The sequence below is a fragment of the Mchenga conophoros genome, linkage group LG11, assembly GCF_057382185.1.
Source record: "Mchenga conophoros isolate Kocher_MC1m ecotype Shallow Benthic linkage group LG11, M_conophoros_male_GT1.1, whole genome shotgun sequence".
NCBI classification, from domain to species: Eukaryota; Metazoa; Chordata; class Actinopteri; order Cichliformes; family Cichlidae; genus Mchenga; species Mchenga conophoros.
Window position 1 is genome coordinate 40099099 of NC_140536.1, and position 19486 is coordinate 40118584.

The 19486-nt window shown below is 38.7% G+C and overlaps 2 protein-coding genes across 2 annotated transcripts; both read right to left on the minus strand.

Annotated features, from left to right (window-relative positions):
* Window positions 1-677: 677 nt before the first annotated feature.
* Window positions 678-10330, minus strand: herpud2 (HERPUD family member 2). Its single transcript, XM_085293032.1, has 9 exons — window positions 10109-10330; window positions 8733-9103; window positions 6974-7051; window positions 5103-5204; window positions 4621-4784; window positions 3449-3574; window positions 2943-3272; window positions 2641-2746; window positions 678-1542 (listed from the first exon to the last, which is right to left on the minus strand). The coding sequence occupies exons 2-9, from the start codon at window positions 8877-8879 to the stop codon at window positions 1357-1359; spliced, it is 1239 nt and encodes a 412-aa protein (XP_085149158.1). The 5' UTR covers window positions 8880-9103; window positions 10109-10330; the 3' UTR covers window positions 678-1356.
* Window positions 10331-10944: 614 nt separating this feature from the next.
* pkdc (protein kinase-like domain containing) lies at window positions 10945-15079 on the minus strand. Its single transcript, XM_085293033.1, has 3 exons — window positions 14926-15079; window positions 14457-14841; window positions 10945-12698 (listed from the first exon to the last, which is right to left on the minus strand). Exons 2-3 carry the CDS (start codon window positions 14825-14827, stop codon window positions 12107-12109), a joined length of 963 nt encoding a protein of 320 aa, XP_085149159.1. The 5' UTR covers window positions 14828-14841; window positions 14926-15079; the 3' UTR covers window positions 10945-12106.
* Between the last annotated feature and the right edge of the window lie 4407 nt (window positions 15080-19486).

The window sequence follows — 19486 nt, forward strand, 5'->3', positions numbered from 1 at the left end:
GAAACAGAAGAAAAATCAGAACTGACTTCCTGCAGACATCGAGCTTAGGACGCCATCTTTGAAAGACATCTCAAATCTTAAAATGCATCTGGAGAACAAAGTGATGAGAAGAGCTACAATCAAGGATGCATCCTCTGTGGAAGTGTGGAAAAGAGATGAGATGCACAGCTGTAAAGGCCAGCACAAAACCTGGCCAGAAAAGGCTTTCAGAGACAGAACCTTTATATTCTTATTTTTTTTGTCATTTATTATTGAAATGTTCAGTCAAACTCTCTACCCTTCAACTTTTTTATCTGTATATTCTTTAATATTAAGCTACACTGTAAATTTAATTAAAAATAGATTTAAATATATAAGCACATCTGACATCTGAGGTCATATGATACATTGGTATACTTATATTTTACTGAAATCACTTTAAAATGACGGCCTCAAAGCACAAGGGCGTCTTATTTTGTTGCCTCCTTATGTCTTTTCCTCAACTCCTGCTGCTCCCATATCTCTGATGGATGGAATAAGAGTGAGGAAAGAAGGAAAGGAAGAAAGGAACTGCAAAAGTATAATCTGGGAAACGAGAAGAGGAGGATACAATATCTGCGTGTGAATGCCGCCCCCTGCTGGACATCAGTGGAACTACATCAACTGCGCACTAGAGAAAGTACACCACAGCAGGCAAATTAAACTGCAGCAAGATTTTTTATTCAAAAAAAGCATATATTCAGGAATTAAAGATGCATATACTTACATGTGTAAATAGATATTTAAAATACACAAAGTGGGAAAACAATGTGCTTCAGTAGCTGCAATGTCTATATGCACACTGTGTGCATACATGAAAATGTCTTTGAGGATGTGTTTTCCATGGTTTGTTAAGGAAACGTTTCCCTATTATTTTAGAGAAATTCCTTACTTTGTTTTTCTTTTTATTTCTGGGTCACATCCATTATTTAAAAAAATAATGAAATAAAATATTCACAAGCATAACCATATCACAGCTCAAAATGGAAGACAACTCCCTTTAGCGTCTCTCGTCATCGCCAAGTCTTAATGAATTCACAAGCGATGAAACAAAAACAAAAACTTTCACTGCTGAAGCTTTTACTCCATTAACACAGCACAGACATGACTTTACCAAAGGTTCCATTACTGCAGCAACACACTGCAACTGCTCTTACACTTCATTCATTGGTTGAGGACAGGAGGCTAGGCGGGTACTTCGGTCAAGGAGTATTTGACCACATGGGATTGTGTGAAGATGCGTTTGGGTTATTTATGGCCAGTAAAGGTTTGGTGGGGGTGGGGGGTGGGGGTCCTGTAGCAGGAAGAGGAAGTATTTTTAGAAGCAAGGGGGTCTACCTAGTTGTCTGGGTGGGGTCGTCCCTCGGGGATCAGTGAGGTGAAGAAGGTGCTGATGAAGGACCACGCGACTGTAATGAAACTCGGCTCGGCAGCAGCAGCCGCCGCCCGGCCCTGATCCTCCGCTCTTCCACCTCCATCCTCGCCACTGTCATCGTCCTCCATTCCTTCGTCCATCAGTCGTTCCTTTGCCACAAACAAACAGAGACAAAAAAGATTAAAGACGTTCTCTTTCAGACATATTCTGGACTGATTGCTTTAAACTCCACCTTAAAATGACAATAAGACCATTTATATTTTGAAAGCGCTTCCTGTGAGTTGGCAGGATATTATGTTGCATAATGCGCTGCAAGTTTATGTTTACTTGACACATCATCATGTACACAAATGAAACACTAAAAACCAAACGCAAACGAGTGAAGCTTAAAGATGAAGTCAGTGTTAAGAAACAGAGAATAAAAGCACTCTGAAATGCCAAGTTCCTTAAACCATTTTCCCTTTGCAAACAACCCTACAGCAGAAACCTTCCTGCTTTCATTTCTGTTTTTATCAGCACATCTCTCTGCTGTACTCTCATGTTAAGACTCAGAAAAGACCTGAAATTATTTGAAAAGATATGAGTGAATAAGAAGTTGCCTATTAAAAACAACTGTCTTTATTTTTTCCAACAAAAAAAATAGGCCTTGTTAGAATAAACAACTCTCTTGAACAATTGGTTTTATATTAGAGATTAAACTGCTACATGCTTAAACAAAAGACATTCATTTGGCCAAACTCCAAGATATTTATAATATCTAGTGACATCTACAGTCTTGTTTTGAGTTGTCACATTATCAGCAATCTGAAATTCTTTTTTTAACAAAGGATTTTTCTGTTTACAGGTAAAGGATCATCCTAGGACTGCTGTTGATCAGCTGTAAAAGCTATAATCTATTCTATAATTTAATACCAAAAATTATGATTTTCACATTGTATGTATCCACTTCAGACATCAAGGTAGCAAAGAAATGCACAGAGATCAGCAGGCCAAGACAAGAAACTCAAAGTACAGTGCAAAGTATTCTGCAGTCTCTGCACATATTTCAAGTGGGGCAAGTGCTGATTTTTGGCACATCATCATTGACTTCCAAAGATGGGAAACAGTCCAGAGTGTACTTGGTGTGATGCAGCCAAACTTCATCAGGTCGTCTGTCAGTCTGAGAAATTTTAATTGATATTTGTCTTTGAAAACAACAAACTAGAAAAGTAAGGCAGAAAAACAGTGACAGACAGTGCCCAGCTCACCATTTCCTGCATGTCCTGGTGTCTCTCTGCTTCCTCCTGTGGAACTCTTCCTCCTCCTCTGAGGTTTTGCTGCTCTGGCCTGAAGGGAAACCAGCCAGCCTGGTGCCTGAACCATAGACACACACTTGACTTTAAAGTTGTTTTTAACAGATATATCTAAAATGACTGAAATGATTGGTGAAAATAAAGTTGCAGTAAAAACACATTCAGTACACTGTCATGAACACAGATGTGAAAATGTCAAAATTAAAAGTACAAATTATACGTTTTTTGTTTTTACAACTTCTGCAGAATGAACTCACAAGTAGACGAGCAACATGGCTCCGACCACCATGACGAAGCGGCTAAAAGAAGAGTAGAAGTAGACGATGCTGAGCAGGACGCCCACGCGAGACAATGTGTAAAGCCAGTCCAGCCAATCGCGGTTCATCTCGTCGTCATTTAGGACGGCTCCGCCCTGAGCGTTCATCTGGATGGGGTTGGGCGGCTGGTTCTCTGGCAAGGCGTTGGGGGCCGCGTTAGGTCCCAGTGGTGGCTGCACAGCATTGGGTTGGGCAGGCTGATGGGGTGAGGGGGTGGGGGAGGAGGGAGGGGAGGTGCTGGGAGGCTGCGAGGCAGCTACTGCTGCTTGACTGAGAAAGAAAATGGAGATAAAAAGAAGGAGAATAGGGAGAGAGAATGGAAACAAAATAGACAAACAAACAAATCAGCACGCGAAGTAATCATAGTAAATAAATGTAGTCTAACAAATATGTCACTGGGCAAACTGTCACTGGCATGATGATAGCAGGACAGTTTTTGCACTTACTATTGCATGTAGTAGTGACGAGCGTACATCTGTTGCCACCACAGCATCTGCATTGGCATGTACATGGGGTGGGGGGGCATGTTGGCAGGTAGGCCCCCATGAAAGGGAACCTGAGCAGCATCGGGCCTGTGGAGGGAGGAAAGCGTCATATTTGTTATTAAAGGCATTAACACAAAGCTGCACAACTGATACACATTCATAAACTGATGTTCCATCTTCAGGGTCGTCCCATTAGCTTCTCAGAACCACAGACCTGCTTTCAACCTGATGTCAAACAGAATATCTCACTAAACTTTAGTGAGTACTTATGTCATTAGCACCTGGCTGGCAATCTATTGCAAGACCTATTTATACAGTGGTGATTCCTTTGATTTAAATCATATTATTTTATTTTATATTTTAGCACAAATTTATATTTTCTATAATTTAAAGAGGCATAGATTAGTTTGGGGGTAAATGCTCAGATGTGACTCTGTCAGAACTTTTTCCCATTAATATATAATAACAGATAGCAGACATTATAGCTCTTTGCTCTGTAAACCCGTTAACTTGTCTTTTTATTGTTTATTAAACAAACAAAAAACAATTCAAAAAATCAAAAAATAATTATCATCTTTCAGGAACCATCTGAATTTTCTCTCTAGCCCAAAATTGTTTAGATTAGATTAGATAGAACTTTATTAATCCCTCGGGTGGGTTCCTCTGGGAAATTCGATTTCCAAAAAAGCACAGCACCGACAGAAGTTACAGAATATATATATATATATATATATATATATATATATATATATATATATATATATACATATACATATACACACACACACACACACACACACACACATAAATACAGAGACAATATAAATAAAATATACGAAGGGGATAAATAGAATAAATAGGAATAAAAAATAAAAATACAAGTGAATTGCACATTTCAAGTATATTGTTGAGGAGTAATGTGAAGTGCATGTGGTAAAATTTAGGCAAAGCTGATTTTTCTGTGTGTGTTCAGACAGCAGTACCTTGTGAATGCTTTGTGCTACCCTGATACACGGCACTTAAAAAGTGCTTGTGAAATTGCCCCTCTCCTGTATAGTGATACCATAAAAACCCACAAACGCTCATTTAGAGCTAAAAAAGCCCAGTCTCGTGTCTTGGTGTTGTTTGCTTACCACTGAGGGATACCAGCGGTGCTCTGAGGATATTGGGCGAAGCCGCCGCGGTACCTCAGCCCATCAAAACTCGCTGGATCAGAAGAGGAGGAGGATGAAGAGGCTGACTGACTTTCCTGATTTGGTGTGGTGGCAGGAGATATGGAGCCAGCACTCTCTGAACTCTGTGTGAACACCAATAACAAACCAATAATTAAATCAAGCACACACAGAAAAGATCAAGTTTGCCCTGAGAGAAGATGAGAGGAGCATGGAGGCTGCAGCCTAATCAAACAGCTTTCATAGTTTTTACAGGAAATCACAGAAACACATCCAGTTAAAGTTGATTGCAACTTAATCAGAATAAGTCTCTAACTGTTTTAATTATGACAGGTCAGTTTAATAAAATGTTTTTAAAAACATTTGCTTACCAGAGCTTTTAAAACTGTAAAAATACATTAAAAGCACGAATAAATTGTGTTAGTAAGTGTTGATCTACTCACGCTGGAATCAGAAGCAGTCGTGCTGGAGGGACTCCGAGGCATAGGTGAGCCGGGGGGACTGTGAGAGGTACATACGAGATGCATCATGTGGTATTCATCGTGCTGTGGGTCGACAAGGCCAGGGAGCGATCCAGATGTGTGGGAGGAAGAAAAAGGTGGTGGTGGAGAAGGCACCAGCAGATCACAGAGACAAAGCAAGAAAGAGAGAGAAAGAAAGGATTAGAGTGGAAATGGCCAGAATTCAGACAATGCTCATCGTTTGTTGGTGACACACATCACATCGGCTATTGTTTCCCAGACTGCCCGTTTCACTTCCCCCACAGATGGAAATGTCTACGAGCAACAGCTAAACTACTACTGAGGATGTGAACAACTGACTACACATGCCTCCTGCACGGCCATCAGTCCCTCACACAATTTGTAGCTACTTAAATACCAACAGTTACAAAATTGCTTACACATAATTTCCCTATGGATTAATAAAGTATGTTGTTCTGACTTAATGCGCTACAACTACTCTACTGTAATTGTGTGAGACAGCTCACTCACAAACATCACTAATAAATTAGTTTCAGTGTTTTGTTTTCTAAAGCAAAGTACTTCTAGAAGCAAGGCAGACAGCCAAACACCTCAGAGGATGTATTTGGCAATTATATCAAAGAATCATCTAAACCACCTTTGTTTCAACACATTTAAATTCATGAATCTTTGAGAGCCGTGTTGGCTTCTTAAATTTCCCTGAAGAAGGAAAACAAAGATTAGTTTATCTCAGTTTTCATCTTTTGTTTCACATTTGGTTCAAACAAAGGCTACAAGTGGGACTGCAACGATACTAGAACACATTTCTTTCAATGCTTAAGTAACATTATTTTTGAAGATTTAGACTGATATAAAATATAAATAAAACTGTATCAGCTAAATTGTATTAATATTTAAAAATATAAAAGTTTTTTTTCTTCCTTCTTATTTGCAGGCCAGTAAAACTCAGAGGCCACTGATCTGCGTCTGCTATGCTGGACACTGAATTATAATAAACATTAATTATTAACATCTACACTATCAGGACATCTGTTTTCTGCAACAGGAAACATTTCTTTGAATCTGAGGTCAAGCCTGAGCTCTGAGAATGTTGATATGCTCGTTTTTCTTCATTGCTGACACCACATAGTCCTTTAAAGGCTTAAAGACACACACCTGCTCACTCACTAGCACAAAAACAAAACCAAATCTACCTCTTTCTTTTTTGCTTACAGTTTCATAAAAAAGTCTTACAAGAAGACAAAGCAAAGCCTATTTTATTTTATGAACTGGCTCCGTTGCATGTATAACTTCTTTTGCTTGAGATTATTGTACTTGTGATTAGTTATCTTTGAATTTAAGAAAATGTTTTGGTTTTTTAGGAAGATGTTTTATGTACGTTGTAGGTGATTTAATATTTTTATTGTTCATTAATAAGACAAACATATTTCTTACCCGGTTACTCAATGGATTAATAGAATAGTCAAATACTAAAGTAACTGACAGCTGTGGCACTAATTACAAGCCAGTGCGCTCAACAAGAGTAAAGACACATCACGGTTTTGAACTTTGGAACAACTTTTGAAAATTTAAATTCAAACTCTGAACACACACAAGGTCAGACAAGAAAGGTAAGTTATTTCATGAAAGGCAATGCAGTGAACTTTATTTTATGCTTTGTTTTGTTAATGTTTATACTGTAAAACAAGGTGTGCTGTGTGCTACCTGGCTTGAAATTTAAAGAAATCTATATGATCCCTTATAGGATAAATCCAGATCCAATATTTTCTCACCAAGGAATTCCCAGGAACTTAACATCCCCTCCCAAAAACTCATCGATACGTGGCTCTCACCTTTCTAAGCACATCTCTGAGCTGCAGGTGGTCTTGAAGGAGCATTCCTGAGTACACCAGCCGTTGGTCTTTGGACAGCTGAAACACAAACATCACACAATGAGACAAAGAAGTGATACACACACACACACACACACACACACACACACACACACACACACACACACACACACACACACACACACACACAGTGAGGGTAATTTTTTTTCTTTCTTTCTTTTTTTAAATTATGCTTTTAAATATTCTGAAAATGACAGGCATTCAGGTCACTGTCTGACACAATCACACCAGTCTCCTCTATATAGTGTAACCTGATGCAGGATGATAAAACTGCTGGGCTTCTTCTTGAGACACCAAGCAGAGCTTGAACTGAGCGTCTGAGCAAACACAGCCCTCACAGTAAACTTAAACCCAAACATCCACAAACATGTTTTTATGGAAACACTGCCAGCTACTACTCTGTCACAACCAGCTCCCTTTAACCTTCATAGCTAACTCGGTGCAGCAACATCAACATGTTTTTGTTTCCAGTTGAGAAAAGCCTTTTGGTAGCTGATAGCAAAGTATGAGACATCAAACCTGTCATGTTTGTAAAGTGATTAGGTGCCTTGGGGTTAAATGAGAGTACTGGGCTGGATTAGATTTCAAAGCCTACTGAAAGCCTGTGATGTGTACAATCAAATATTCAGTTCTTCACAAGACTTTCGTTTCTCCTTATCCGTTTTATGAGAGCAACTTGACCGAGAAGGAATACAGACAATTAATTTTCACTGAAGAATCAAAGCAAAGTTGTCTTTGAATCACTGTGTTTCCACTTTTTCAGGAACATCACATCAGTGGTCAAATGATAATGTCTGCATGGGAGTAGTATTACATACTGGTGCATTAGGATCATCTGTAATACTAGAGAAGTACTCCAGTCTTAAAGTGGGGCACACCTCTGGGTGAAACACGAGTCTACAAATATAACCCCATTTTAGCACAGTGCTTGCTGCTGTGCTCTTTACCCTGCTGAAATATGAAGACCTCCAAGAAAACTTCATCCTGTCTTTAATTTTAAATCCATGTATTCTTTTAATAAACTGACCCCCCCCCCCCCCCCCCCCCCACACACACACACACACACACACACACAAAAACTCGCCCCACAGAAAATCTGATTATTCTGTATCAAACATAATATGAGGTTGGGCTCAGCAATCACTTGGATTCAATGAAGATGTTGTCTGTCAACAATTAATGAATTAAATAAAATAATCTCAAAAACAAATACTTTGCTCTTTGTACTAATTTTTTCTATACATCTCTTATTTTTGTTGTATTTATATATCAAGCACATCCGTTTCCTTTACAAAGCGCATTTTTGTTTGTTCCTAAAAGTGAAACTTAATGGTGCTGTAGTTCAGCTTTGAACAACAGAACAGAAACAATCTTTGGTCACTAAGCTCTATCTAGAGGAAGTTAAAGTTGGACCAAGATTTGAACCACTGGACCTGTGGAAAGACTCTATTATGCATTTTGCAAGCTGCTAGGGACCAGCAGCCCAGGCCTTTCTTCCTATTGGACAACATGGTGTACATCATCTCATTTACATCTATTTTTTTTAAACTTATATCTGTAAACTGATGATAAATGCCTTTAATAAATGTCAAGCAGCCTACTGAAAAAATGAATTACTGTTTCAAATTATATATAATATGATTATTAATCAAAATAATCATGATTCTGGTTTCTTTCAGATGGACAAAACGCTACTCACCGGCTTGCTGGGGTACACACTGGAGATGTGACTTTTCAGCTTCTCCACAGTCCAGTTAAGGAAACAGTTAATGGTCTGGTCTTCATACTTCTGGTTGGGGGCCTTAATGACCAAGGTCACAGGACTATCAACTGCCCCAGAGTCCATGGCTCATATTACTAGAAAGTGGGCTCTGAGGAACCTTCACTGACACAACTCAGGACTGTCCTGAGGAGTAAGCTACCTCAAATTCTCTCCATTCTGGTACTTGTATAACACCAAAAACAGTCAATGCTGCAGGTAAGGGGCTGGTGGGTCCCCTTTTACAATATCTGCTTCATCTCTAGATCTTTTATGAGTTGGAATTCTTCTGGTAGCAGGTTGTTGGATTTCTGTTTTTAAAAAAGAGAGAGTAGCATATATAGATTACACATTATCCTAAAACATTTTGTTTTGATTTATACAAAGTATTTTTCTAATATCTATAATTTTATTTTTTGAAATTTAAATTTTAAGCACACATGCAACATGGAAATCTGTGTGGTCATCCTTCAGGTAAACTTCAAAGAAGTATTAAAGGGATAACTACTGCAGCTGTCCCTGTCCATGTCTGTGACAGAGTTAAATCCCTCCCCAAGTGTGCCAAAAAAACCTCTTAAAATATAGGATAAATAAACTAACTTACAAGCTATAAATGATTAATAAAGATAAACTCCAGCTTAACCATTCAGGGTTACGAGGCTGGAGCTGGTGTAGACCCTTGGCAGGTCACCAGTCTATAATTGTTCATCTGTCCTACCTGTCTGACACTCTGCCCCAAACTTCCTGCAACTGAGGAAACTGATCAACAAAAAGCTCACTTTTGCATACTGTAATAAGCAATGCACCAGCTCACTGCAACAACAATTCACAGCTGGCTCACAATGAAAAGCAATGTATCTACAAAATGTAGCACACACAAGCGAAAATAACCGCAGGTGAGGCGGAGGGGTCGGGAGTTTCGGTTAAACTTCCTGATACCTGCCATGTTGGCTCATCTTTACAGTAAACAATTAAAGCAACTTTAACTATAAATCACACCGAGTCGGGTTAAACCTGACGGTTTAGAGTTAGGTGAGCTATTAACGCTGCTTATCTGTACAATCCTCAGGCGAACACACTAACACACATAGCAAACTAGCCTCACTGGGCCGGTCACTCCGATCAACTCGGCTTTTATTTTGACCCTTGGTTATGAAGCCAGGGTAACGCCGTTAGCTTCTTGGCTAATGCTAGCGTCGCTGTGGTTTGGTAATAATTCGGTGGGACTAGCTAGCCTCTCCCAAGGTGACAGCACATTTAAAGGTCTAACGATAATAAATGAGAACACGTTGCATCAGAGGGCTTTCTGTTTGTACCTGTTTACTCCCCAGTCAGTCAGTCAGCGTCGACTCCCCGTCCCAGCTCGGCTCGCCTGCCTTGTTGTTGTAATGTCGGGTGTGAGAGCGGAAACACGTCATTCTCTTTGCAACAGCTGATCAAAAAAACAAAGAAAAAACAAAACAAAACCTTGCACCGCAGTAATAAATACGCATTAAAGTTAGTATAGTTTCGTGTTTTTGATTTCACTTTGAAATTTAGAATTGAAAATCTACAGTTCTGGTTTAGTATAGTGGTTTCAATCTATTAGTTTATAGTCTTGTGATATAAAGGTGTTTTAGAAGTTGACCATATACATTGTAATTTCAAAGCAGACAACAGTAACACGCAGACTATAAGAACCAATATTTCGTTCCTGGTCATTTTATTAGGTATGCCTTTTCAGTAAGTCATTAATGCAAGTATATAGTATAGTAGTATAGTAGTATAGTATATAATGACAATGATTCAATACATTTAGGCATATAGACGTGGTCAAGACGAACTCAAGTTTAAACCTAACGTCAAAATGGACAAGCAAGTTGATTTAACTGACTTTGATGATTGCATGGTTGTTGGTGCTGATCTGGATTTTCTACACAACCAAAAAAAGAGAAAACAGCCATTCAGCAGCAGTTCCCTGGGCCAATTTTAAAAAAGCCCCGTTGATGCCAGACCGCACCAGATGCCACTCTTGTCAACTTAGAACTGGACACTGAGGATAAAATCTGCACCAATCACCAAAACTGGACATGTGGAGACTGGACATATATTGTTTGGTCTGATGAGTGTCAGGAAAAATACTACATAATCATCCAGCAAAGAATGACTCACGCAGGGTTGGAGCTTTATTTTTTTTTCTTCAGCAATGTCATTTAATTCCCCAAACATAAATATGAATAATGACTTCATGCCCCCAGTCAGCAGGTTTTGGCTTTATATATAGCCATGTTATTTCAAAGTGGAGTGCAATAAACTCTAAAAAGAGCCTAGTTTAAATTATTTATAGCTATAGAAAATGTAGATGGCAGCATATTTGCGTGTGCATACAATTCACAACACTGGTGCTGCACTTCGCTGATGATATGATGCAATATCGTAATTTATTCACCACATTTGGTACTCAGTCTGGTAAATTTTAAGCAAATTTAGGTCCTCTGTTACATGATGTTCTTACACAGTATAGTTTTGTATTGCTTTACCATTTGGTTACTAAAAGTGGAAAAACATGTAATACAATTAAGAAAACTATTTTTGAGACTTACATTTCATTATTCATCATTGACATTTTAGATACATTTTTTTTAAAAAGTCTATTTGTTTTATTTGTAAGATTTTCAATCTTTCCACGCCTACTTCAAATGAACCTCTTAAACAAAGGACTGATCGTTGGAATGGCACTCCACCACCAGAGGGCAGTGTAAGTTGCCTAACAGGCAAACTACATTTGGAGAAAATGTTATGCTTTTGTCCAACCACACAGCCAGACTTTAAGTCTCAGCGCTAAAGTATTTAGCACCTCCTCAAGTGCCGCAAAATTATTGAGTTTTTCCTTTCTCAAAATATTCGCACAGATTGTAGAAGTTATTATTTTAGGATTGTTTATACCCCACATTCTACAATAACAATGCTATTAGTTGCCTTTATTTTTTATCGGTGTTTCATAAATATTGCACATGCGGAATAATTTCCACTGAATACATCTTTGCATGTACTAGAATAAAATCCAGAAATGTTTTCAGCCATATTTCTTGCTTTTTGTAATGTGCGGTATTGATTTTAAAGTGCTGATATTAATTCACATCTGGGCAGCGAATTTGCAGTAGGCCATATGGAAAAGTAAAACTGCCTTAGCAGTTCAACAACTCTTATTTTCCCACAAATGACGTGATAAGCATGCTTCATTAAATGACACAGGAATGAATATGGGTGTGTACAGATTTCCTGGGTGCTTTGTGTGTTTATCCCAGGAAGACTTGCTGCATGGAAACTACTGATTACTGTTTCAGCTTGCGCAGAACCTCCTTTGTCAGCTGTTTACTGTATCGGTTGATCTTCCAGTGTCCCGGCCTCCATCCCAGCAGAAAACGATGAAAGTCTGTCCAAGCAAATGCAAACATTTCCCTCCACTCTTTCTCAAGGGCATGAAACTCTACGTCTTTTTTTAACGATAGCTTTAGTTCTGAAAAATAGTAGTCCAGTAGTCCTGGTACCCTCTTTTCACACTCCCTCTCCTCCATACAGCTTCCTAGAAAATATACAACATCTTTCATCCCGCAGCCCCCACCCACATACTGAAAGTCCACAGCTGCCACATCCTTCCCATTCTGGGAAAAACAGAAATTAGCTAATTTGGCATCTCCATGAACGATGGTCTTGAAGCGGCACTCACTGAGTATCCTGTCAATGTCGCCTGCTGCTGCTTTGAGCTCAGCATCATCCATGGCTTCCAACTCGTCTGGCCGGGTTTCCAGGTGCCAGTAGGTACCGACAGGCCACAGACCCTCTGGTGCCACACCCAAGAAGAGAGCGTGAAAGTGAGCAAGCCAGCTCAGGCAAGCCTTTATCTCCCTGTCTGTAACGCTCGTCCTAAAAAGAATAAAATATATTTTTTAACCACCATAAATTATGTTTGTTTCACTATTTGGCATGTCTTTATCATGGCTTTAAGGATATACCTATCCAGGCTAATAAAGGCTCTGATCTGAACTACTCCCTTTCAGAACTACTTTGAAAGTGCTCAGACACATCAAACGACCCCCAGAAGAGCTTCTGCCTATTTCAGCAGTTAATTTGGAAATGAGGCACCTGAAACTGAACAGTGTTTAAGTTACATTAAACAGAAATAAAATTAAAAATAACTAAACATCAAAAAAAGCGCCTTCAGACCTAAAATTACAAATGAATATTACAATAAGATGCCCTTAGAAAGTTAAATTATCTCTTCCCTCACCTAAAACACAATTTATGAACATTTTTGATGTCTACAAGAGAATCCAGTGTTTACTGCATTAATGCCAAGCCATAGTTTATATGCAGGCCTCCTGTTTTACTGCACGCTCTCACAGCAGTGGCAGAAAAATGGAAAAACATAATGCAAGTACAAAACACTTCATTACAGTTCTTAAGTAGAATTTTCAGGTATCTGTACTTGTTACGGCCCTAGCAGGGCCTCTCTCTCTCTCTCTCTCTCTCCTGAGGGTGCCTGTGTGGGCGTGTCCCACTACCTCCTGCCTGAGGTGCCACCTTTCCCTCCTGTACAGCTGACTCCCATCAGCAATTAAGGGTATTTAAGCCCAGAGCAGGGTGAGCTCTGGGCCAGAGTGCCAGTAGAGTGGTTTCCAGCTAGTGAGCTGAGTGTCTTGTGGTGTTTCCAGCTAGTGAGCTGAGTGTCTTGTGGTGTTTCCAGCTAGTGAGCTGAGTGTCTTGTGGTGTTTCCAGCTAGTGAGCTGCGCTTTCCTTTTGACTTTTTGCTTTATTTGACCAACGCCTGAGTTTTGTTGGTGTTTTATGGTGATAACGGCTTGTCCGTCTCTTTTAGTTGAACTACTTCAATAAAACTGTTTTATTTAACTATTTCGCCTCCTTGACTCCTTTTTCTGACCCGGTCACTTTTGTTACTTCCCCCTCACCGCCTAGACCCCCCCCAGGGGAACGTAACAGTACTACACTTGAGTATTTATTTTTCTAATGAAGTTTAACCTTTACTCTCTACATTTCAGCACAACAGTATGTCCTTTTTTGCTCCTTACACTTTCAAAACAGGTTCATTACTTTAGGTTTGTAGGGACTTATTATTTCCTGTCACTGTTTTCCTTCGCAACAATAACCGATTGTGGAAAGAAACAGTAACACATAAAATACAATCCTATTGGTGTAGCCATCACCAGTGCTCACAGGAGGAGATAAAAAAAAAAGGGCAAACAAATATGTAGATATAATCTGGCCCAATAATCAGGGGTTAAAGTTTGCATAAAAATACTAGACAGTATAGTGCAGATTGGGAAGGTTAGTTTGCAGTACTGTTTAGTCTACAGTAATGTACTGGATTGGTGCAGGGTAGCTGTGGTTTTCATGGTCAGAATCAGACTTCAGTGCCAATTTAAGCTGATGATTCACTCACCAAATTCCACGTTTATACTAGCTTTATGCTGTCTATGGGTGGGAAATCAGCCATGACTGCTTAGGTATACAAACCATATACTTTATAAACATACACAAATATACACAAGTCACGGAGGAGGGGTGGGGGTTAGTATATCTGAATAACATGAACACTTCATAGACTTTTATGGATTTTATGCAACATGCTTTTTGAAGCTTTTTTCAGAGTTTCTAAGCTTATACCTCCTCTGATCGTAACCGGCCACGTCCAGATCCTCCAGCACGATCAGCATCTCATCGCCATAGGAACAGGCAGCTAGGCAGGCAGGGATGCGACAGCTCTGATTGGTGGAATAATTTTGGTACCAATGTGTCTCCACCTGGTAGGATTTCACTTTACGTGTGTGGGATCGATCTGTGTTCCAACCCCCGGGGTGCTCGGCTTCCTCTGGAAACTTAACGTGTTTTACAACCACGGAGGGCCGGTTACAGCCCTCCAGGTGCAGCCGGACTATCTCCCCATAACCACTCCACAGGGTCTGGATCTTAGCACCGACTCGCAGAGATGAAGCATCACATGCCTGCAGGATGAGGTCCTGGTACTCCTGTTTCATTTCCACAGCTACGGCTGAATGAAAGAGGAGAGTTAGCAACATTTAAAAAGCGTCCTTGTATGCGCTGCTGGAGGTCTCTGTTGAAGTGTCGCACTCACCTGATTCTTAAAAGTTTTTGCAGCAGAACACCAAAGGTTTCGTTTCACCCACACGATTCACTGAATACTGAATAAGTATAATATCGATTTTCTCGCAAATGTGTCAGGACACCGACACGGTTTAAATTATCCTACGGTTCAGGAAGTATTCGGCATTTAAGGAAACCCGCGCGAAAAGTGTGCAACGCTGCCACCTACTGGACTGGAGTGCACACAAAGAATCCAATAAAAAAATGTTATCGCTCATGGACAATGAAATTGGATGCAATCTTAGCAACCCAGAGAAGCCATTATACGTCTGTGATTGCATAAAGTAGTTCTTATTATAGGTTTGTGAGCAGTCCAGATTTCAAGCACTCTAATGTAACATCAAATATTATTTTTTTGATTATATAAACAAAATAAATAAACTTTATAACAGCATAATGTCATCTCTTTTCTCTCAGCAATGTGTGAGTGTATTCTTAATGAAATTTAATAAAGAGTAAGATTAGCAATACAATAATCAATACAATTTAATTTAAATAATATTAAATGGTTGCTATGGTAAAAAAACGTATTGAAAACATTAGTAACTGTCTAAGTAAATATATTTCTAAAGGTCTTTTTGACATGAAATTCTCACCAGATGTCAGTAACAACTGATCCACACATGCAAAGAAATCAAACCACAGATGTCTATAAATTAAATTATGTGTAATAATGTGAAATGACACATGGAAAAAGTTTTGAAGACGCTGAAATTTTTCAACAACTGTGAAATTTATTTAATATTTTGTACAGAAGCCATTGTTGATGATCACAGCTTTAAGATGCCTCCTGTTTGACGAAACTAGTCGCATGCCTTGCCCAGTCGTGGTTTTGGCACATCCTTCCACACAAACAGTCTTTAAATCCTGAAGGTTCAGTGGGCCCCTTACAAGAACTCTTAGCTTTAGTTCTTTCCATAGATTTTTAATTGGATTCAGGCAAGGTGATTGTCTGGGCCATGCTAGCAGCTTGATTTTTTTTTCTCTGAACACAACTGAGACTTTCCTTGTCTGTGTGTCCGGAATCATTGTCGATTACCCTCATTTTATCTCCATAATCTTTAAATGGCGGCAGATTTTTAAAAAAAAAATTTTTTTTTTTAAAGTCAAGAATGTCTCACTACTACTACCTCCAAACTTCAATAGTGTTTCTGGGGTCATATACAGTGCCTCTTGACCACCAAACATGGTGTATATTATGGGACCCAAAGAGTTCAGTTTTGGTCTCATCTGATCAGGGTATATTTTACAGGCTTTTCTAAATGTTGTCCAGGAACCTTTAAATATGCTTCAACATGCTGTTTTTCAGCAATGGAGTCTTGTGTGGTGATTATACAGAAGGGCCATGGTGGTTGAGAGCAGAAATTCTTCTGTAACCAATGTGATCAGTATTTTTGCAGCAATATTGTTGCACAGGTCTTGTGAGAACTCATTGATTTCACCCATAATAAGATGTCTCTCGTGTGACACCTTGGTAATGAGACACCTTTTTATAGGTCATCAGCTGGGACTGAACCAGCTGATTTCAGATTTCAGCTGGTGTCATGACTTTCCCTGCCTTTTTGCACCTCCCTTTCGCCACGTGTTCAATACTTTTTATCCCCTGGGTTATTTCTCATTATTACACATAACACAATGTATGGACATCTATTGTGTGATTTTTTTTCCCTTTGTGCATTGCATAGATTGTTACCAACATCTGGTGAGGATTTCATGTCAAAAGCACATTTAGAAATACATTTATTTAAATTTAACTTAGAAATTTATGACATGTTCAATAAATACCATACCATACCACCTTTATTTATAAAGCACTTTAACATAAAACCAGAGTTCACAAAGTGCTGTACATGCTAATAGCATAAGTAAAGAAAATTAAAATGAGATAAGATAAAATAAATAACTAAAAAAACTAAAATAAAATATTTTACCCGCTGCAAATACAAATCCCACCCACTTTGAATTGATAAAATAGAGTACAAAATAAGAAGAAAAGATGCATAAAAAAGAGCAGAAATGTTTTCAGGATCAATGGCTGGGCATCTGGATTGTTTCAGTAGGCCAGAGCAAAATAACTGTTCTTCCTAAACAGGGCAAGTACCTTAAAAAGTGACCTAGTTTTGAGACAGCTTGAGTAATTTTGAGACTGGTAAACATTTTCCAAACATTTTGGCCTGTAATGTTTCAAAGTCATTTAGATTCATAATTTATTACCCATTTTACTGTATGTAAATGCTCTGTGGTTCTAGATAATGGCCAAAAAGCATGCATGCTGAGATCTGTGCAGGGGGAATTATTTGTCTAGATATTTTCATCACAAACTGGAGATGTTGTTGCTTTGCAGCCAGTTTTTAACAGCAGGAACTATTTTAGAGAGGATCAAAAAGACCTGCAACCAAAGAAGAATTTTGTCTTTAGCTTATGTCCACACAGTCAAAGATGCATCACAGCTTCATTTTTGGCTTTGTCGGCTTCATTTTATGAGAGAGAAAACAAATATGCTCAAATTCTAAGTTTTCAAAATTTATAATCAAACAGTTAGAATTTCAAATCAGTTTTACATGGCATCATTGAGACAAAGGCTCCCACACCGAGGCAGTAAACACTTTTATTGTGTGTGGTAAAAACAGAATGTTAACATGATTGGTCAGAAGTTGGAGGAAATTTTTAGGTCCGACATCCGGCTCACGTTTCATCTCCTGCACCTTTTGGACATCTCCCTAATAAAGAGATGACACTTCTCACATCACCATGGCAACCATCCAATGTTGCTTTCTGGCCTGTAGAGTTAGAGAAAGGGGAGGAATTGGGGAGAGAGAAAACTTTCAAACACCAGAATTTATAGACATGTTTTGGTCTAGTAGAGTCAGCCTTTAAGTTTTGTACCTTGTGGTGCCAACACTAGTCCAGGGCTCCAGGCAGACTATCCCCATCAAATTCCTCAGTGAAGGGGCTTTACCCTGTTCGTATCTGTTAGTGTTTGAGTGTAACAGTCTAAATCTAAAACTATTCTACAATACACATCCAAATGCAAATGTTGAGGTTATTGTGTAATATCGAATAATGGGGGTACATAAGTATGAGTATATGAGCCTTAAAGATAAAAAATAAATTGTAACAGCTTCACAAACTAAACAATTCTTATTTTTAGAATACAATAATCCTTTCAGTCGGTTAGTATTCTGAAAGCAACTAAAATTCTAAAGGTCTCTTTGTAAATAAGGAATTTCTTTTGGTTAAAATGAACACAAAAAGGTTCCTGCAGAGGCAGAGAACAGTTATAACAGTATTAAGACTGAGGGTATGGAAATTGACTATGATGTGTGAAAATGAGCATTGGTTAAGTGGATATACTAACCAATTATCCTAACTATATATGTGAAGACCACACCTGCTGACATCATGAGGTCACCGGACTACGACAGGGTGAACACAGAGAATCTAACCCAGAGAAATAACAACACACATTCTCATTTTCCAGCTGTAGATAATTGAGAATCACAAATTAACCAAACATAAATGTCTTTGAGAGGAAATCCACAGAAGCACAGTCTGTGGCCTTTCTAAGTGAACGCCACAGCTGGGCAGCAGATTCAAATTCAGAACTTCTTTAGTTTATATTTCCAGTAGCTTATCCACAGTGCTATATGTATACAGGCATAGCTCACTTGCAATATGAAGTGGAGGCTTAAGGGTAAAATTTTACAATGGAAGAGCTTCCCAGGGTTTGCATTTGTAATCCTTGTTTGCGTGTGTTTTGCATACAATATACAAAATGCATTTGCATGAACACTGAGTCTACACAAAGAAAATTAACCACAAAACCTCCACGCTGTGTAACCCTAAATAAGTGCAACAAACAAAACAAAAGATTCTGGGTTACTTTCTATAACAGCATACAATGCACTGTAACAATACAATGCACTGTAACAATTCAAGTCATATATCAAATGTTATAATGCATTATAAAATTACTTAATACATATATATAAATACATCTAAAATAATAAAATAAATATACAGATACATACATATAAAAACGTAAATACAGTCTATTTGCACATTTATATACAAAATAATGGAGGTGCAGAACATGGTCCATTTGGATTCAACATCTTCAGCCTGTCTCGAAATGCTGTCGAAGTTCTACCGGAGGTGGGAGTTAAATATCGGACCCTGCAACCTGCAATTATGGACATCCTTATCTTTGAACATGGTGTGTTCATTATGGATAAACTGTCATGTGTTGACACAAGGTCAATAACAGAACAGACAGGCCAACAATTAGTTTGACTATAAAAACTTTACTAAGGCTTACAAATGACACTGATCAGATCAGGCTGAAACATCTGTGAAAAAAAATGAAAATCTTTCACTTTATTAAGTTATTACCACACAAATGGAAAATCATCCTCACCGGGGGAGTATTAAAGATGAATGCACTACCAGTAGAACACAAAGCAAATCTAGTGCTTCTGATCATGTGTTTGTATTGCAGACATGAACACCGACAGCTGGAGACTTAAGAGCTG